Source organism: Chelonoidis abingdonii, chromosome 1, assembly GCF_003597395.2.
Source record: "Chelonoidis abingdonii isolate Lonesome George chromosome 1, CheloAbing_2.0, whole genome shotgun sequence".
Classification (NCBI taxonomy): Eukaryota; Metazoa; Chordata; order Testudines; family Testudinidae; genus Chelonoidis; species Chelonoidis abingdonii.
The window spans coordinates 312,663,972-312,685,697 of record NC_133769.1 but is presented as its reverse complement, the minus strand read 5'-3'; the positions used below and the strand labels follow the sequence as shown (position 1 = coordinate 312,685,697).

At 41.4% G+C, this 21,726-nt stretch overlaps 1 protein-coding gene across 1 annotated transcript in view; it reads left to right on the top strand.

Annotated features, from left to right (window-relative positions):
* Positions 1–21,726, top strand: part of LCP1 (lymphocyte cytosolic protein 1) — a 43,225-nt gene that overhangs the window by 15,574 nt on the left and 5,925 nt on the right. The window contains exons 2-15 of the mRNA XM_032790654.2: positions 256–345; positions 3,172–3,335; positions 3,854–3,983; positions 4,329–4,461; positions 6,726–6,807; positions 8,937–9,102; positions 10,869–11,011; positions 12,838–12,933; positions 13,489–13,684; positions 15,867–15,945; positions 16,243–16,357; positions 17,768–17,901; positions 18,706–18,829; positions 20,445–20,569. Coding sequence (XP_032646545.1) covers positions 279–345; positions 3,172–3,335; positions 3,854–3,983; positions 4,329–4,461; positions 6,726–6,807; positions 8,937–9,102; positions 10,869–11,011; positions 12,838–12,933; positions 13,489–13,684; positions 15,867–15,945; positions 16,243–16,357; positions 17,768–17,901; positions 18,706–18,829; positions 20,445–20,569 — 1,754 coding nt within the window. The 5' untranslated portion in view covers positions 256–278. The remainder of the gene's footprint in view (positions 1–255; positions 346–3,171; positions 3,336–3,853; positions 3,984–4,328; positions 4,462–6,725; positions 6,808–8,936; positions 9,103–10,868; positions 11,012–12,837; positions 12,934–13,488; positions 13,685–15,866; positions 15,946–16,242; positions 16,358–17,767; positions 17,902–18,705; positions 18,830–20,444; positions 20,570–21,726) is intronic.

Sequence of the window (21,726 nt, the reverse complement as noted above, 5' to 3'; positions counted from 1 at the left end):
ACAAGCATTTTGGGCAGGACTTGGCAAAACAGAGCGGTTTGGTAACAAATCAATGTGGATTTACATCTGTAGGATCAGAAAAGGTCACGTCTTAGTTACACTACGGAGTACAGATGGAAACTGTGTTGTAAATTATGAAGAATGACGCAGTGACTTCATGTCATGCTGTTAATTCTAACTTCTAAGTGAAATTGCTTTGAACTTCTGACTCTTAAAAATAAAAGGCACAAACTAATAACATGCATTTTTCTGCAGACTTATCATTTAAAGAAGTAAAAATGGCATCAACAGCACACATGTCGGAGGAAGAGATGACAGACTTAAGAGAAGCTTTCAATAAAGTTGGTGAGTACAGTTAGCATGTAACATACGACACTAGGTGGAGTTGTATTGTATCCCTCTGTACTGACCAGCTTCAGTTAAATGAGCCATGCTTCAGTACTGTCATACTGCGAAATGGAAACTATGTGAAGTAATGTTCATACAACTGCAGTCCTTTTCAAAGAAAACCACGTTAGCCTGCCGTAGCTTTCTGGAAGTATAGTATTGGCATTCCTTTGCTGAATGAAGACAGCAGAAGGTTGTGAAACAGGTTTTATGAAATAATTTGAAAACCTTTTTGAAAATGATACATGAAGTATTTTAAAGTATTTTCACCCAAACATTTCTTTGAGGCAAATTACTGAGAAGACAAAACAAGGATTTTTGATATAACACATATACATTTGTTCACATTCCTTAGGGAAACTGAAACAAAGGCAAATTAAAACAACCTCAAATGTACAGCCCCTTTTCCTTGATTCTTTTGTGCTCTCTGTGTGTTTTTAAATTAATATCCCCTTTTCTACTTTTAAGCCCCATTCTGTTTTTCTCTACTTACACTGGACCATCTTTCTCCCTTGATTCTAAGGATCTGCATTTCTGTCTCTCACAGCTCACTTAGGGCTTGGCTACACTTGAGAGTTGCAGCGCTGGTGAAGGGGTTACAGTGCTGCAACTCACTCTGTGTACACACTTACAAAGCCCAGCCAGCGCTGCAACTCCCTGGCTGCAGCGCTGGCTGTACACCTGGTCTGATTGGGGTGTAGCGATTCCAGCACTGGTGATGCAGCGGCTGCTTCATCAGGGTGGACACCAACAGCGCTGTTATTGGCTCCAGGGTATTAAGAGGTATCCCAGAATTCCTGTCCACAACAAACCGGAAGACAGCTGAACGCACCAGCTCTAAAAAAACAAGCTGCTCTTTGCTCCAGCGAGCGACAAGTCCGAGGCAAGGGGAATTGGCTTTGGAATGTTCACAGCTGTTTTGTTTGAGGGGAGAGGGGACGTTCCGTGTTGAGCAGCTGCTTATGTGGTCTAAGCTATTTAGGAGTTGGCATCATTTGCATTTAGTGAATAGAGAGGGGTGGGGAAGGTCAACACCTTTTTAAAATGATTTGAAGGGTAGCTGTTGTGTATCTTCTAGTCTTAGACTTGCAAAGCAGGGAGCTGAAGAACAACTGCTAGTGTTTGCTTTGAGGAGAGAAACAAGCATGGCGGGGGCGGGGGGGGGAGGAAGTCCATCGGAGAAGCTGCTTATCTGTTTGAAGCTTTTGCCATAAGAGTGATTGAGAGAGGGGTGGGGGAAATGGCCAGAATTTGCAAGGCAGGGAGCTGTCACAGTGTCTGCTCCAAAAATCCACTCTCTCTGTCTCCCCCACGCTCCCTGTCACACTCCACCTCACCCCCCTCTTTTGAAAAGCACATTGCAGCCACTTGAACGATGGGATAGCTGCCCACAATGCACCACTCCCAACAGCGCTGCAAATGTGGCCACACTGCAGCGCTGGTAGCTGTCAGTGTAGCCACACTGCAGCACTGTTCCTACACAGCTGTACGATCACAGCTGTAACTCCCAGCGCTGCACATTTCCAAGTGTAGCCAAGCCCTTAGTCTCAGCCATTAAGCCTTTTCATTGCTACTAAGCATTTTTCCTCTCCCAGTCCTAATCCTCTCTCTAGGTCCTCTTCTCTCTACTAGTTTCTGTTTCCACTGTAAGACAGACATTGAAAGGACACTCTTCACAATCCCATATTAATCCATACTTCTGTTGCTAAGCAGCAGCCTCAAATGTAGATCCTATGTGGCTTTGCTGCACATGGCATGGTCAATTTCCAACTCAACTCAGGAAATCACAATATATACTCCTCTGAAATCTTTCTCTGGGCAAATGAAGACTACAAAACAAAATTTGGATAATGTATATATATATATATATATACTGAGGGTATAGGAGAGTTTGTTACAAATAAGTTGCTAGCATTTTCATATGTCAAAGAAAAAATCTGTCTACATGACATCTAAATAGTTTGAACATATAAATCCCCTCATTAAAAATTCCTTACAAATCACAATAGGCTGTGATACAACTGAAGGTTTCATTTTTAAATCCCATAGAGTTCTGCATTTTGATGCCATGGGTTGCTGACGTCTAAACATTTACATGTACAGGACCCTCACCAAAGCAAAATGAGAAGCAATGAAAGAATGGGACAATATTAGAATAATCATACTTCTGTATTATTTGCCTGCTACTGTTCCATGTAACATGCAAAGTTACTGTCATGGAAAGAGATTAGAGCAATAAAATTATGTTACCAGTTTTTCTCATTTGTGTAATTTGTATATTCGAGAGCAATTTGTGGATAGTCATTTTGCGTATTTTCAGAAATGCTCCTACAGACAAGTACAAAGAGTTCTTAAAGACTAACAGATGTACTGGAGCATAAGCTACAGATAGGGTAATCTCTGCCTAACTCACACTCTCATTTCAGGCCTTAATAAAAGAATGTAGTAGGAGAAAGCTAATAACTTTTGGTTTTGAGTTTGTTTTTGTTTATTTTGTAAAAACCATTAATTCAGTGTAAATGTATTAAATTCAAACTTTAAATACATCCACATATCGTGCTGCTACTGTAACATATATCCAACTAATATGCAAATTATTCCTTCTTTTTTTGTTTGATGGTCATTATAAACTTTTCCTGGGGTTGAAAAGGTCACTGCAATTGTTAAAAATAATTTACTATACTTTTGTTATAAGATTAAAAAATCATTACATATAATTCACATTTCCTGAAAAAAAGCTTTTCTGCGCAGACAGGTTCATTAAGCTGTTTTTTTCCTTTACAGACATTGATGGAAATGGTTTCATAAGCAGTTGTGAATTAACAGAGCTGTTCAAAGCAGCCAATCTGCCTCTGCCGGGATATAAAATCAGAGAAATCACTCAGAATTTGACGGCCACGGGAGAGCAAAACAATGAAGGCAAAATCAGCTTTGATGAATTTATTGCAGTGAGTAAAATGTTATTTTGGAGAATATCCTGTAAAAAGGGAATTCAAAACTAGAGCTGATCAGGAATTTTCTGTCAAAATGATTTTTCAGTGGTAAATGCAGTTTCCGCAAACTGGGACAAAAACAAATGTCAAAGTATTGGAATTTCCTGCAGGAGGGAAATTTCAGAATTTCACTTATCTTTGTTCAAAACTTAAACTTCTAAGGGCGTGTCTCCAGAATACAAAGACTCTGTAGATTCCTAATATTCTTTAACTTCCTATTAATTAGTTAAAATATAAAAAAAATTAAAAGGTCCCAATTCTGCAGAAGCAGCCACAAGTGCGAACTCTTGCTTCTGTGCAGAGCGCCCATTCAAGTAATTATTATTACAGATTATTTATTTATTCGATGACCATATTGTTTTCAGCTCTGAAAAAAACATAGAGGACAGCATGAAACTTACAACATAAAAGCTCATAGTTTTACTCTAGTTTTATAGCCTGCAATTTTAAAATCACTCTGTGTATTTTGAAAGGTTTTCCAGGGCCTGAAGAGCACAGATGTCGCTAAAACCTTTCGAAAAGCTATCAATAAAAAGGAGGGGATTTGTGCTATCGGTGGAACTTCAGAACAGTCCAGTGTTGGAACCCAACATTCTTATTCGGGTATGTAGAGTCAATTGATATAGGTAGTAACTGCAACTAAATGGTCCCTTGGAGATCATTTCATAACTGTCTGTGTGAAAGGCCTTAGGGAATTGCAGTATCATTAAGGGTGACTTAGAATTGGCATATTTTGGACAAACTGTAATAAAGCAGAGAAGAAGTAAATGCAGTATTTTGGCCAAAATGCAATCTCCCTTATTTTAAATAATTATTCGTTTCTCAGGTGGAATAGATAAGTATCAGAAAAGGTGCCAAATCCCTTTTAATAAGAACTGAGATTTTCATGTCAAGAGAATTGGTAAAAGCATAGGCTCCAAATTGATAGATCTGACCTTTTGCTTGCAGAAGAAGAAAAGTATGCCTTTGTGAACTGGGTTAACAAAGCCCTAGAGAATGATCCTGATTGCCAACACGTGCTCCCAATGAATCCAGACACTGATGACCTCTTCCAGGCGGTTGGTGATGGCATCGTGCTGTGGTAAATACCACCTATGTTTCCCTACACAGTTAGGCCTTGACCCTGTGAAAACTGATGCATGTGCTTACCTTGAAGTACACAAGCAGTTGCATTGCCTTTAGAGTTAGGCGCGTGTGTAATTCTTGCAGGATCAGGGCCCTAGTGATTCTCTTTCTCACACATCTTTTCTCTTAAGAGATGATAAACTTTTTTTAAACTATTGTTTATAATTGAAAAATAGATATTTTATATGTTAAAAGTGACTGTCTCTGTCCATTAGAATCAGGGGAGAAATAACAGAGCCAATAGGAGTGAGCCTGAGTAGAGAATGAGTTGAAACTGGGTAAGGACCTCAGAATATAGAACCCAGTGAGTTTTATATACTTATTTGCATATCTGAAATGTCCTGCATTACACAACATGTGCCAAATCCTGAAGTTCTCACTCAGTCCTTACTCATATACAATTCCTATGTAGGATTAGTTGGAGATTTAGATTAATAAGGACTTCAAGACTTGGCACAATGGAAATTTTGCTTAAGATAAGAACAGAATAACTTAGTGAGGGCTTCAGGAGTTGGCGCCACCTTTTCTGTTAAATGATACTGAAACACAACGAACCTGCCTAAATGTGAAGGGCTCTGAGCAGCCCAAGGTGTTATAACTTACTGTGAAAGAACTATATTGTTAGATGCCAAGGGAAAATTCCATGTCAATCATGCCTAGTAAACACATGAATGTATAGTTCTTTTTCTTCTGTATTAACTATGTTTTGTAATAGTAATAAGAAACTTGAGACAGGGAATTTCTAGGGGGCTCCTATCTAGAGGCATGCAAAACATTTGTGATGCAGAAATTATGCTTTTCACATTTTATTGTGAATGTGAAATTCTGCTGACGTCTGCTTATTTTTTGAGCAAAATTGAGGCCTTTTTTGTACAGACTGGTCCATTTTTGAGTGAGCAATGTGTCAAAAATGTGTGTAAATTTGAGAATTTGTTTGCAGTTGTAGACAATGAAAATAGCTATATTTTTCAAATTTTGCATAAAATCTTTGGAGTTAGAGGGTGAAAAGCAACATGAAACGGTGAATATTTTGACATGAATTTTCACAAAATGAACATTTTGAATTTCACACAGGTTTACTTTATTGCCCTTTTTGGCCACTATTCAATATATCTGCTTGTCACCTTCCCTGCCTCCACTAGTTAGGAAAAAGCTGTGCTAAATATTGCACTATGTGTGTATATGAGTGGGGGGAGGGGGGAAGAGAGAGAGAGAGACTATCTACAGTGTTTCTGGACTTTCTAATGCACTAAGCAAGTTCTTGTATCAATTCAGCCTCTGGGTATCTGATCAACATGTCACACTCTGCACTGATTAGGTCTCAACTGGAGTATTATGTCCAGTTCTGGGTGGCACATTTCGGGAAAGATGTGGACAAATTGGAGAAAGTCCAGAGGAGACCAACAAAAATGATTAAAGGTCTTGAAAACGTGAACTGTGAAGGAAGATTGAAAAAATAGCTTTGTTTAGTCTGGAGAAGAGAAGACCGGACAGGGAAAATGATAAGAGTTTTCAAGTACATAAAAAGTTGTTACAAGGAAGAGGGATAAAAATTGTTCTCCTTAATCTCTGAATATAGGACAAGAAGCAATGGGCTTAAACTGCAGCAAGGGAGGTTTAGGTTGGACATCAGGAAAAATGTCCTAGCTGTCAGGGTGGATAAGCACTGGAATAAATTGCCCAGGAAGGTTGTGGAATCTCCATCATTGGAGATTTTTAAGAGCAGGTTAGACAAACACCTGTCAGGGATGGTCTAGATTGGTGGTTCCCAAACTTGTTCAGCCGCTTGTGCAGGGAAAGGCCCTAGCAGGCTGGGCCGGTTTGTGTACCTGCCACATCCGCAGGTTCGGCTGATCGCGGCTCCCAGTGGTCGCGATTCGCTGCTCTGGACCAATGGGAGCTGCTGAAAGTGGTGCAGGTTTGGGAACCACTGGTCTAGATATTACTTAGTCTGGCCATGAGTGCAGGGGACTGGACTAGATGAGCTCTTCAGGTTCCTTTCACTCCCATGATTCTATTATTTTTTGGTGAAGGTTCAAAATGACTTTGGTGTAGGCAAAGGCAGCAAAGAGTCCCGAGGCACCTTATAGACTAACAGACGTATTGGAGCATGAGCTTTCGTGGGCGAATACCCACTTCGTCGGATGCATGGGACAAAGTGACAAAGTGTAGTAGGCAAAGTGACATATTTCTCACTTGCATTTATTCTTTAATTTACAGTAAAATGATCAACTTTTCAGTGCCAGATACAATTGATGAAAGAACAATCAACAAAAAGAAGCTCACTCCATTCACTATACAGGTACTGAAACATCAAGTGTAAATGCTGAGTCTCCGTTATGTAATTAATTAGGTGTAATGCTATAAATTTCATGGCCCTGCACAATGCAGCCAGACACAGTTTGTGGCAAAGTAGGGTACTTGAGCTGCAATTCTGCAAAGATTTATATCCATGCTTAATTTTGAACTTGAGAATAATCCCACTGAAGTCAATGGAACTACTCATGTGCTTGTAATTAAGCAAGGTATAAATCTTAGGAGGATCTAAGTGATAGGTGCCTAATGAATACTACAGATGAGATGAGATGAAGACAATGACAAATTCAAATGTGGGTTAATCGCTAGAATACTAAATTCAGGGGTGGAAGTAACATTAAACACTTACTGGTAGGGGGGCCCAGAAGGGGCAGGGCCTTGGGCAGAAGGGGCGGGGCTGGGGTCAGCTTCCCCCAGCCAGCCCATCCAAGCTGCTTGGCCCGCACTACCCAGGGCTCTGGTGGCGATTTAAGGCATTTGAGGCTCCGGCTGCTGCTGCCCTTTTAAATCGTCAGCCCTGGGGCAGCTGCCTCTTTTACGCCTCCTCCCTCCGCCCCTGTCGTCAGCCTGGGGGGCCAAAAGGGGCAATGATCCTTAAAGTGCTGCCATGGAAGTGCTTTAATGTCAGCTGCGTACAGGCCAGTACTGGTGGCCACTTTTACCAGTATGCTGTACCGGCCTGTACCAGCCCACTTTCATCTCTGATTAAATGACACCTGAGTACTTTGATTAAGTCACGTGCCCATGATCACACAGGAATTCTATGGCAGAGCCAGAAACTGAACCCACATCTCCTGAGTTCCAGTTTAGTGCCTTAATCAAAAAGTCATCCTTTCTCTAGAAAATACCACATATGTGAAAGATGGCTGAGTTAACATTGTTGGGCCCTTAGTGTTTGCATTTTCTTTTGTGATTGTTATTTGTTCGACTGGCATGTTGGATTCATTTGGTAACATACGTTGCGTGCATGTGTGCACACCTTCATTTTTAAAAGATGAACTGGAAAACAAAATTCTACCTGCCAAGATCTGAATTCAAGTTTATTCTGTTTCCTTTACAATAGTATGTAGAGATACATCATTCTATATACAGAATATATGTACCTCTGTAACAGTATATAAATAGATATCTACTATATATGTACACAAAACCGACTGTAGCCTTCAATAACTGATTAAATGGAACATTAGCCAGGCTCAAGTAAGCTTAGAAGCCATTAAATTGGGTTTCTGTGCTGCAGTCCACATTTTTTCCAGTTTTAATCCTCTTGGTCAGTGACACATCTTATTGATGCAGCACAGATCAATCCCTGTCAGATTTGGACATGATTTAATCAATATAACTTATGCTTTAACTTAACCCTTTTACAACTGTCAAATAAAGAGTGGGTGATTATTTTTAAATGCTATAAATTTTTCAGTTTATGACAATTTACGCTTTGTGTCCCTGTGTATTTTCTACCTAATCGAATGTACCTCTCACACTCACGGTGGTGAAATCCATGTGATAAATTGCAGAGCCAGGAAACAAATGGCATTTCTCATGCACCTTTGCCTGCCTCGCTGCCCTCTGCCCACTAGTCCATCTCCCCAGGGACTTATTCGAACAACCCAACCCTTCGAGCAGATTCAAACTGCCCTTTTGAAAAAAGAAAAGGAAAAAAAAAAGCCACCTGCCCAAAATGTTTCTTATTTCCATGCCACCACCTTGATATATTGAAGTTCCTTCTTTCCATACCACACTCCTCAAAATATGGATTTTCTCTCTCATCCCATATTCCACCAACGTAAACACCAGAATGAGAAATGTCCAGACAAGGACAAGTGAGGGGCTTAAAGTCCAATGTCTTGTAACACTTCAGGACAAGAAACAGAAGCTTTTTAATTTTGCAAAGGAGAGTTTCCCTGTGCTGCAGAAGGGCACAGGACTTGCTTTTACCCCTGGGAGTTCTAACCTATCACACCCTAGGCCCTGATCTGAAAAGGGTTGTACCTAATTTTGCTCACTGTATTTCCACTGAGTTCCCCACCCCCTCTTTAGTTCTCCTCCTCCCTTCCCTCCACTATTTAGTTATTGCATAATAAGAAACGTCTCTCTCTCTCTCTCTCTCTTAAGGAAAATTTGAACCTTGCCTTGAACTCTGCCTCAGCCATCGGGTGCCATGTTGTTAACATTGGAGCTGAAGACTTAAAAGAAGGGAAACCTTACCTGGTCTTGGGCCTCTTATGGCAAGTTATCAAAATTGGCTTGTTTGCCGACATTGAGCTCAGCAGAAATGAAGGTACATGCGGTGCACTCATCTATAGAAGTGTTATTTCAATGAGTCCTGTGGACTCTTAGGGCTTGTCTCCACTTACTGGAGAATTGACGCACGGCGATCAATCCACCGGGGGTCGATTTAGTGGGTCTAGTGAAGACCCGCTAAATTAACTGCCGATCACTCTCCCGTTGACACCGGTACTCCACCGGAACGAGAAGCAGAAGGTAAGTCGACGGGAGAGTTTCTCCCGTGGATCCAGCACAGTGTAGACATTGCAATAACTCAACTTAAGATACGTTGACTCCAGCTATATTATTCATGTAGCTGGAATTGTGTAACTTAGGTCGACTTAGCCCAATTGTGTAGATCTGCCCTTAATCAAGTCTTCATTGCCTCTCTTCTTCACTACTCTGATTCCCCAGTTCTAGTCTCCATAAGCCCAGAGGCTCCAAACTTTCAGTCCAACCAAAATGTGTATCTTTGTCTCCTTACCTACACCTGGGACCAGGAGCACATCATGCTACAGTCAGGAAGCCCTGCTGGTTTCCTGTTCTTCATAGAATCCAGTGCTAAATCTCCCTTCTCTTAAAAATTCTCTGTGAACCTGCCTCAGCATGACACACGCACACTGCTCTCCAACCATATATTTTCTTGCTGCTTCTTTCCCTTCTCCCCTGGTTTTGATCCTCAGTCACCAGCACTTCTTATAACCCATACCACCACTGCCTCTGCCATCTCCCTGAACATATTGCTTGGCTTCTTTATTCTCCCCTGCACACTGCTGTCCTGCTGAGGGCTGGCAGTCCCACTAGCATCTCCAGTTGCAGAGAATGGCTCCATTTTCCTCTCTTTCACTTATTATATAGTGATGGTATCTAGAAGAGGCAGCAAAGCTCACTCTTCTTCCTTGTTTCCAGCTGTTTTTAAAGGCCTCCAGGCTCTCCTTGCAATGAAGAACCTGGCCACTTGTAGAAACAGATGGAAATAAAGGAGGGAGCCAGCCCCGGGTGACCAGCCAGATCTGTAAATCACCAGCCATTGCTCCAGAGACTACCAGTGATCCATAAACCACAGCTGGGAATTTCTGGACTATTCATACCCTACTTTCTAAACCGCCTTGCTCTCCATACTGATGCTCTTCATTCTTCCTGAAACTTAGCCTTTGCAACCTGCTTCACCACTGCCCAGTGACATCTGTAGATGTTACATGCATGAGACAATACACTGTAAGCTACAAATGTTGCTTTTCTTTGCATGTTTAGTGTGCAAAAAGCTGGAAAGCATTCTGTGTCACTTGTAAATGAACAATGCTCTAATACATTGTGTTGTATTTTTTGTCTATGTAAAATGTAGCTCCTTAATATAAAATGAAAACCAAACACATTTGAGAATGTATGGCATGTGAAATAGAAAAACAAAAATAAAAAAGCCAAAATGTAAATCTGCCAGTAGAATAACATTTTTTATTTGAGCACGGACGGAGGAAGCTGGGTTTACAATTCTGTGATGCCACGGTTATACAAAACACTGCCCAGAACAGAGCAAAATGGCTGTAACATCTCTAACAACAAATTAATTCCTAAACAATAAAATAACTGTAGGCTCAGGGGACAGCTTTCGTTTTACTTGAGCCTCTCAAATATATAAACACACTGATCTCCCCCATTTTCTTCAGTCGGAGACGGATCAGGCCCTTGCTCAGTAAAGGAAGTTAAGAAGGATAAATTAAGAGCACAAATGTTCCCGTGCATGGTGTTTATTTTTCTTTCAATTTTGTGCTTGCCCAGCTCTGATTGCCCTTCTGCGTGAAGGAGAGAGTCTAGAGGATCTGATGAAATTATCCCCAGAGGAACTGCTGCTGAGGTGGGCTAACTATCACCTGGAGAATGCTGGATGCAACAAAATCAATAACTTCAGCACAGACATCAAGGTATGAGAAACACTGATCAGCTACAGCAAAAATAACAACCCCAAGCTTCGGCTTTCTCCTCTGGACTGAGCTTGTTCAGCTGGAGGTGATGGCTTAGGCTGCAATCCTGAAAACACGTATGTGTGTGCTTAACTTTAAGCTTGTAAATAGTCTCATTCAATTCAATACGACTACTCACATGATTAAAGTTAACCACATGGGTAGAGTGTTTCCAGGCTTAGGGCTTTAGGGTATGTCTACACTGCAGCTGGGGGTGAGTCTCCCAGTCTGGGGTAGACAGAGTTGTGTTGGCAGCGCTTGTATTAGCATGCGAAAAATAGCAGTCTGGATATTGCAACACAGACGGAGGCTTGGCCTAGCCACCCAATAACAAATAAGAGTGGGAAGAAAATATGAAAGATTTTGAGCCCAATTCTGCAGTCACCTCATGCATAAAATTTCCACTGAACTCAATAGATTTTTTTGAACTCAACAGATATTTTTCCTGGAGAAGGGCTGTGGGACCCTCACCCTTACATAGGCTGGAGAGTTATCTAATGTAGCTAATTAAATCTAAACAATGATTTATGTCACATCAGTGTTAGAAAATATAAAGTACACATTGACTTCAACAGGGCCAGGATTTCAGCCTATATAACTTTTTACTACTTCTAGTCAACTTTGCCTCTTTTATAAATACATATGTTATACAATGAATGTATGCTTACAAGGAAGCATTTAGGTAGAAATCTGGAAACTTCAGTGGAATTACTTGTGCACATAAGACAAATCTCGGCAGTAAAGGTTTGCAGGATATCACCTGGAGCCTTTTCCCATGTATTTAAATAGTAACAATTTCTGGGTCTTTTTTTTTTTTTTAAATCTGAATCTTTATTTAAAGGGCTGTATTTATGTTTAAGATGATTTCTGATGTGAGATTAATTTTTTGTATACATGGAACCAACACTATGCTTTATAAACATGAAAGTAAACAGCACGTGAAATCTTTGTCTTGTTCTAGCCTTTTCCTGGAAAAATGTTTGTTAACTGGCAGAGGCGGCTCTATGTATTTTGCCGCCCCAAGCACGGTAGGCAGGCGGCTTTTGGTGACGTGCCTGCGAGATGTCTGCTGGTAATGCAGATTCGGCGGCGCGCCTGTGGGAGGTCCGCTGGTCCCTCGCCTTCAGCATCCCCACTGCTCAATTGCTGCTGAAACTGCGGGACCGGCGGACTTCCCGCAAGCATGCCACTGAAGGCAGCCTGACTTCTGCCCTCACAGTGACCAGCAGCCTGCCCCCCGCGGCTTGCTGCCCCAGGCATGAGCTTGGTGCACTGATGACTGGAGCCGTCCCTGTTAACTGGTGTCAGCTTTAATATCTGTCCTTGAAAACTTTACTTTCTACTTTGTGACCATTTCAACGTTTCTTTAAACTCTGTTTTAAACTTCTGCTTCCTCCTTCTGTTTGTTCTTTCACTAAACCTTTAGCTGACTGACTTCTACAGCCTTATAAAGGTATATTTTTCATATCTCTAATTTAATATGTTCATATTAAGTCAATTCTATCCTTTTTTCCAAAATGGAACATGCAGTATTGTGTCTAATGCTTCCAGCTTTTCCATATTTAACATTTTAATTACTTTATAAAACAAACAGATATGTAAACCAGAAGACATAAAATGGAAACTGTTAAATGCTTTCAGCTTGATTAATTTAATTATGTTGTCAAATGGTTGACGTAATAAAAACAAAGCATGCTTGCTCATTGTTTGTGGGAGGTACAGTACTGGCATGCAAAACCTGGCTTTAGATGTAACTTTTCCCCCTTTAATTTCTTGGTCTGTTGCAGGACTCCAAAGCTTATTACCATTTGCTGGACCAAGTTGCCCCAAAGGGAAATGAAGAAGGTATTCCAGCTATTGCAATTGACATGACAGGATTAAGGGTAAGATGATACTCGCTTATATACTCACATTCCTAGAACCTAGGAAGCATTGTGATGCACTGTAATACCTAAACAAGCTGGAGTGTAATCCTGCATTCAAAAACCAAAAATGCAGAATTAAATTGATATGTTTTAGGTTAGATTGTGCTAATGATAACAAACTAGCTTCCAGCATCAGTTATCACAGAAGCTTTAAAAGCCAACGAACCAGCTAGACGCATTAGCAATACTTTGCCAATATATGTTTACGGACATTTTTCTGGTTATTTCTCAAGCTTATCCTATGTGATAAGATTTATCTTAAACATTCATTTTAATGTCGCATGATGCAGCACATTGATTTTAGTTTAAAACAATTTGCAGATACTGACATGCGATTTGTAATGTGGAAAAGAAAAATGTTATGGATTTAAACAAGAATGTGTTGTAGTTTTTACAGCAACAGTATGAAAAGAGATAGCACGTTCATGTGTATTATGAGTGTGATATTTCAGTGCTATTGGATGTCAACATGTTTTCATGTTTTTGCTGACTGATGCGTTTGATATCTATTAGGAGAAGGATGACATCCAGAGGGCAGAGTGCATGTTGCAGCAAGCAGAGAGATTGGGCTGCCGGCAGTTTGTTACTGCCACAGATGTAGTCCGTGGCAACCCCAAGTTAAACTTGGCTTTCATTGCCAACCTATTTAACAGATATCCTGCCCTCCAAAAACCAGAGAACCAGGACATTGACTGGAGTTCTATTGAAGGTAAGGAAAATACAAATAAGAATTGGCATCCAGCCAAGGCCTCTGACTTTTAACATGTAACTGAGACCTGGTTGGGTAATTCAGCGGTTAACTCAACTTTCTCCTGATATGTACTTACTGCAACATTAGTCAAGGCAGGTTTGAGGATGGGATATTGCTGCATGTTACTTGCATGTGGCTTCGGTTATAGTTGGTTCCCTTCACTGTGAGTGTATTTGTTTGAATGCACTGTAGCTTTAGGCCCCCTTGGTTTGTCTAGACTAGAATTTGTGGTCCTGTTTAAATTAGAGTTAATTGCCTAGGGAGGTTATGGAATCTCCATCACTGGAGATTTCTAAGAGCAGGTTAGACAAACACACGTCAGGGTCTAGATAATACTTAGTCCTGCCATGAGTGCAGGGTACTGGACTAGATGACCACTTGAGGTCCCTTCCAGTCCTACAATTCTATGATTGCCAGTTAACTCAAGTTAACAAACACGATTGCAAATGCTACGCTAGGCACTCCACGAATGATTGTTCCAGTTTTGTGTCTTGGAACGAACATTTATGGGATGTTTGGACTAACATTTACAATTGTATTTGTCAATTAACTTGATTTAACTAGCAAACAGTTAAGTTAAAATAAGAGCAAAAACTCTAGTCTAGACAAATCTCTGATGGAGTTATTATGAGAAAGGCACAGTTTGCTTTGTTCACATCAGATCTCCTTTCTAAGCAAAATGAGTTCTTGTCTTCTGTGGCACTTGAGCCACCTAAGCTTATTGACTTGAATGACTTCATTATCTGTGTGGCTTTACATTTATAGTGAGCTGACCTTAGTTCTTTTATCCAATATGACAAATTGGAAATGTCCATTATAAACTTATCTCCTTTGCATGTAAACCTCCTAAAAAACTTTTGTTGGGACTGAAACTTCCTGCTTGGTCTCAGCCCAAAGTTGAATTTTTCTAGGAGGAGGTTCTGCTTGGAGATTTTAAAGTTAAATGAGCAGAAAAAAAGTATAATTTCCCATCTTTGCTAATATTTTAGAGACTTTTTCTGTGCACAGATAACTCACAAACATCTGAATGCAAAACTTTAAACTGCACGTGTCTAGACTTCAGTCAACAACCGTCACTGATAGCTTTTTGAAGAATTCTAAAACATAGGTAAATTATAATCAGTGAAAAACAGGCTTTTGCACATGCTCAGTGTGACACTTCTATTAAATATTGTTGTGTCGCTGACAACAACAGCCACAACAACAACTAAGGAGTTCTTTAAATGCAATTTCACCAGTCTGCAGTAGCAGCAGAGTTTTGCAAAGTGCTGATCTTTCTAGCCCAGTGCAGCAAAATACCTAAATTGTATGCTCAAAACTAAGAATAAGCATATGCATTTCTTCACACACTGCACAGTCAACCTGTGGAACTCTTTGCCAGAGGATGCTGTGAAGGCCAAGACTATAACAGGGTTCAAAAAAGAACTAGATAAGTTCATGGAGGATAGGTCCAAAAATGGCTATTAGCCAAGATGGGCAGGGACGCAAAACAATGCTCTGAAGTGTTCCTAACGTCCGTTTGCCAGAAGATGGGAATGGGCAACATGGGATGGATCACTTGATGATTACCTGTTCTGTTTATTCCTTCTGGGGCACCTAGCATTAGCTACTGTAGGAAGACAGGACACTGAGCTACATGGACCATTGGTCTCACCCAGTATGGCTGTTCTTATATTCTTATATGTTCTTATGATTAGTCCTATTGAAGTCAATGAGATTTTTTTGTGTGCTTAAAGTTAAGTAAGTGCTTTGCTGGATTGAGGAAGAATGCTCAGCTCCATACAAGATCAATCTCTTATGTGGTGTGACTGCAGATGGCAACTCATCATAAATCTGTATTTTCAGTTGCTTCTAACTTTCTCACAAAGCTCATGCTGAAATGTCTCATGATTCAACACAGACTAAAGTTGAATCTCTTAAGTAAATTTGAGAACAATCTGCTCAAATATGATAGTGCATATGTTATGTACAGAACATTACCTACTGTTCTGTACTCTCGTATTTCACTGCCTGTTGATATCTCATTCTACATGTCATTTTAGTATACAGTAAAATCTGCATTTATATTTTCCTTGTTGTAAAAAGTTTATTTCACAGAAGTGTTGTCTTGGGGATCTGTTGATTAATATTGTTATTTTAGGTGAAACAAGGGAAGAGAGGACATTTAGGAACTGGATGAACTCCTTGGGTGTTAGTCCCCGTGTCAATCATTTATATAGGTAAGGAAAGTTAACCTTCCTTTAGATGATTAATGTGATCTATGTCTTAAGAAAAAAATGTTTCTAGAAAACATGAACACATTGCTAGTCCTTATGAAAACAGATGTCTCTGTTTCATTCTTTAGGAAAATGTGATTCATTCTACTAATGCTTAAATTAGAATTATAGAATCATAGAACATCAGGGTTGGAAGGGACCTCAGGAGATCATCATTGGTCAAAGCAGGACCAATCCCCAGCTAAATAAACTGGATTCCTTGCTCACATTATAAGTCACAATATGTTTCCATTGTTTCAGTGACCTGTCAGATGCCATGGTTATCTTCCAACTTTATGAAAAGATTAAAGTGCCGGTAGACTGGAGCAGAGTGAACAAACCACCATATCCTAAACTGGGTGGTAACATGAAAAAGGTAAAAAAATAGGCATGGTTCTTATGAGGATATCTATTCCATTTTGTCTACACTACTGCTTAAGTCAATGTAAGTTACACTGCTTGGGGGGGTGGGGGGCAGGGTGAAAAAAGCTTACATCAGCCTAACTCTTCCGCCTCTCAGAGAGAGCGATCTCCCATCGACTTATCGCATCTTCACTAGACCCACTAAATTGACGCCGCTGCATTGATTGCAGTGGGGCTGATTTAGCGGGCCAGTGTAGACAAACCCATAGAGAACAATAGACCCATAGATAGCCCCCTTCATTACAGATTGACTATGCACATGTTTGAAAATGGAACTGAGTCCTTAACCAACAAATTACAAAGTTTAAAGTCTGATTTGCCTTTGTTACTGTGGGTTACATTTTCAGAGTATTCTCAATCTGACCTCCTTTTGTGTGTATGTAATTTTGCACCTGCAGACACTTGCATCTGTATGCTTTCAAGTGCAAACAATAGCATGTAGCATCTGCATGTGACAGATGATTGTGCTTAAAAATGTCTGTATAGGGACTTGCATGTGCCAGCAAACATTGTTCTTAAGTAGATCCAACCAAATCATGTTTTGTTAGTCTAATCAGTGTCTATTTTTCATGAGTTTGCTAACAAATTCAACAATGTTTCACCAACTGGATGGATGGTCAAACATTATTTGTGATATCAAGATACTTGATATTTTTCTATCAATCTTTAAAAATGTATTAGTGAATAATTTTTCCCACTATCCAATTCGCTCTAATCACAAGTCCCGATATAGGTCCATGATGAGTCATGTGACACCCACATTAATTCCAGCCCTCTAGATCACCTCCACCACATGAAAGAAATAAGCAGATTTTAAACATTCCTGAGACAGATACCTGACAAGCTGGCTAAGAGTTCCCCTCTGAATCTCCACTAACTACCCAGCTTTGTCCCAGCTATCACAGTGAGGAATTTTGGTCCAGAACATTCCCATACTATTAGTGAGGGAAGCAGCATAAGGTGACTAAAGGACCTAAAATATTAGTACTTAGGGACTTAAAACCTCAGTTATTGTCCCACACAATCACTCTGTGCTGCTGGAGGTGGGCATGATTGCACAATGCTGTACACTGTCTCTCCATATTTCCTGGTCTGCATGATGGCATTTAGGCTCTGATGATACACAATAGCATTTCTGTGTTAGATTTATCTAAGTTGCTTATCCTCATAGTATCTAGGGGCCAGATCCGAAATATGGCCAAACCCCTGTGCCCACATTGAACTCCATTGGATGGAGCTGCCTGCCTGGAGCCATTGACAGGATATGGCCCAAATTCCCTTTAACAATTAAAGATAGCATGAATGCCCTGAACGTAACTTTTTCACATTTAGGAAACACACTAACTTACTCTGTCATTAACAGCTTGAAAACTGCAACTATGCAGTGGATCTGGGAAAGAATCAAGCCAAGTTTTCCCTTGTTGGAATTGCTGGGCAGGATCTCAATGAAGGAAATCGCACACTAACCCTTGCCTTGATTTGGCAGTTAATGAGAAGGTATGCTAGTTGAACATATACCTACTGCTGTTCTGGTATGGAGAGAGTCCATGGAAATGGGGTGTCAGCACTCACCACTGCACAGGAGGATCAATACCATTATTATTATTCCTATTGTCTGTATTGCACCGTAAGTGTTCCTGGCCCTTCACAGACAATAATTAAAAGGCAGGTCTTTGCACCAAGAAAGGAGAGAGAGAAAACATTGGAAGGTCAAGGGCTCAAACAGTAGTTGCTTTCTGTTATGGAAACACCTTGTTAGATTCTTTAAGGATGTCATGGATTTTCCATCCCTTACAGTCTATAAGTCAAGACTGGGTGTTTTTCTGAAAGCTAGGCTCTAGCTCAAACTGAAGTGTTTGGCTTGATGCAGGAATCTCAGGGTGAGGTTCTATGGCCCATGTTATGTAGCAAGTCAGACTAGATGATCACAATAGTCCTTTCTGGTGCTAAAATCGACACATCTATTATTATTTTTAGATACTGTGAGCCTGCGTCACATTTACACTATGGTCCCTTTGCACCACTCATGCCACATAAAAGGGCCTTAACATGAGAGTAAATGTAATTTGTACCTATTCTGAAGCCCCTTGATGCTGCCAGAGCAGTGTTAAGGGGGCATAGTGTAAATGAGAATCAGCCCTGTAGTTTGTATAAGTTAACATAATATGGGGGAACAGAATCAGGTGTGAGTGAAGACTGTAGCATTTGGCCCTTGTCAGGTTTCACAGATACACTATGCTACAATGCCAAGCTTTTTATAAAGCATGAAGGAGCAGACAGCATTTTGTCCTCTGTGTTAAGGTACACTCTGAGTATCCTGGAAGATATTGGTGGTGGACAGAAGGTCAATGACGACACCATTGTCAACTGGGTAAATGAAACACTGACTGAAGCTGGAAAAAGTTCAGTCATCAGTAGTTTCAAGGTACAGTATTTCATGATAAGTCTCTGTTTTGGGACCCCGGGTTGTTACATGTGTGTACTGTTTATTTTTCACTGCATTTTCAAGGGATGTTCAGATCTACGGGTTCGGTTCAGACTCATCTCTAGTTCAAGCAAAAAAAGCTTTTTTTAAAAAAAATTACTGCATTTATGACATTCAAAACCTGAAGCTTTATACCCTGCTTGGATCCATCCTGAAGGGACCTTTATGCCAAGTGAGGTGATAATGAGAGTTTTAATTTCTGTCAGTAGTCATCTGCTTCACACAGCTGGAAAGTCACTTCATCAGTGAATGGGGTTATAGTGAGCCAGTGAATTGTACAGTAATGTCTTATATAGTGCAGTTGTAGCATCGGTGCCAGGATATTAGAGACAAGGTGGGTGAGGTTACATCTTTTACTGGACCAACTTCTGCTGAGGAGGGAGCAGAGCTTTCGAGCCGCAGAGAGCTCTTCTTCAGGTCTGGGAGAGGAGTCTGGTGAGGCTGGGAATTCCTTTCCCAGACCTGAGGAAGAGCTCAGTGTGGCTTGAAAGCTCAACTCTCTCACCTACAGAAGTGCGTCCAATTAAAAATGTTACCTCACCCACCTTGTCTCACATAATGGCTTGGCATTCTGTGGTCATAGTTGCTCATGGCATTCAATTTTTGTGACATAAAATCATAGCCTGTAGATCAGGGGCAATGGATTCTTCCAAAAAGTGTGTGTGTTGGTTGGGGGTGGGGGAGACAAAGCCCCACCCCCTCCATGGCCCCACTCCTCCTTTCCCTCTGAGCCCCCAGTCCCCCAGCCAAGCCAAAAGCTGTAGCTGGGTCAGGAAGCCCAGGCCCTTCCAACTGCCCAAGGTGGGGGGGCCCAAGAGCAACCCCCAGCCCATGTTCCTGCCCCCCGGGCCCTCTGCCCAGGGCAAGTGGAGATTCCGCGGCTCCCCACAGCTGCCTGCGTGGCTCTTAACCCGACCCAGCTCCAGCTTACATCCTGGCCTGGGGGTGGGGCCTTAGGGGCTCAAGAACTGCAGCCAGGCTACGGTAAGAGCCACCAGGACAGGTGCAGGGAGCTGCAGACCTTCCATCTGCCTTGGGCGGACACGGGCCAGGGGCTGCTCTCAGGCTGCCCAATCCCAGGCAGGTGGAGGGTCCCTGGCTCCTCCCACAGCTGCCTGGGCGCCCTGGGCCACTGTTACCTTGGCCAGGCTCCAGCTTCTTGCTGGCCAGGGGCAGGGCGTCAGGGAGAAGAGGAAGGGCAGAGGGCTTGCCTCCTCCTGTTCTGGCACCCCTGCTATAGTTTTAATAACATTGTGACATGTATATTGCAATGCAGCAGCAAGATAACCATGCCAGGGTTATTGTATGGACATTGCAGCTCCTTTTGACTCCATGTCACCTTTCTCTTCTTCTGCCCACCTCCTGGCGGGTTGGAAGGAAAAGGTGGAATCCTGGTGACTCATTCCATGTCTCAGCACCCGCTGTGCTGCTTATTGCAAAGTTCTAAACAGTATGTCATTTGAATGATCCATCCACTGTCCCTGAGCCATGATTATGGCTTTGTAGGACATGTGTCAATTGTGTTTGTATCCAACTGTATTTTCCCTCTATGCAGGACAGCAAAATCAGCACAAGCATGCCAGTCCTGGATCTCATTGATGCCATTCAGCCAGGTTCCATCAAATACGACCTTCTGAAAATAGAGGATTTGAATGAGGAAGAGAAACTTAATAATGCTAAGTATGTGCATGCCATGGGACACTAGGGTTACATTACACTATGTTAGTTCTTTTGGAAAAAAAGATAATCACACTGTCTGCTTTTAATGAATATTTCATCTCCCCCTCCCAACTGTTCTGTTCCCTTCACTGCTTCCTGCACTTGTCTGTCTTCACATGGCCCCTTTCTCCCTCTCTCCTCATGCTCATGTTTCCCTGTTACCTACTTCTCTTCTCCTTCACATGCGTCCTTGCTGTTTAGTTCATTTTTCCTCTGCTGCCCTCAACTTATTGCCCCAGCCCTTTCTCACTCTAGTGGCTGGCAGCTCCAGTCCCACTGGTGAATCCAGGCCCTGAGGGCAGCTACTGTTCGCTATCTCCCTCCTCTGTAGCAGCACCCTGGTAAAGGCAGCTAGATTGGTTCTTCCTTCTTGCTTCCAGCTGATTTGTAGGTTTATATTCTTTGTGGTGACGTGCCTAGACATCAGTAGAAGTGACTGGAAAGACGGGTGAGAGCCAGCACCATCTGACCAGCCTGTTCTCTGCAGGTCACCAGTGCTCCGATGGGCCTCAGGATGGGAATTGCTATACTACAGGAGTGGACTTAATCACAGATATATTTCCATTTTAAAACTTGAAATTCAGCACTTTCTTTCCTGATCTGTCAAGTCTCTTCACCAAAGGAAAACTCCAGCTGGCAATAAAGGACCAAATTCTGCCTATACAGCCTCACTGACATCAAAGTGATTGCAGCAGGCATAAATCAGGGAAGGGACTGGCTGAGAGTTTTTCTCTTTCTGTAGCATTAATAAACTTTACTTATTTAAAATAGGAACCATTTAGGAATATCACCCTCACCTCTGACTCCTTCCTCTCACATTAGATGTGTGCTTTGCTGTCTCCTGTCCTTTAACCCCACCTATAACTACTGCCTAACTGTCATAAGTAAATAGGTAAGGGTTAATTTTCTTTTACCTGCTAAGGGTGAACAAAGGGGAACCAAACACCTGACCAGAGGACCAATCAGAGACCTGGATTTTTTTTAAAGTCTGGGAGGGAACTGGAAACTCGGGGTCTTTTTGTTTTCCTCGGCTGTAAGTAAACAAGCTTTTCTTCTAACTCCATCTTCTTTCAAATATTCTACTATCAAGTGTGAGTACAAACGGACTAAAGTAATCG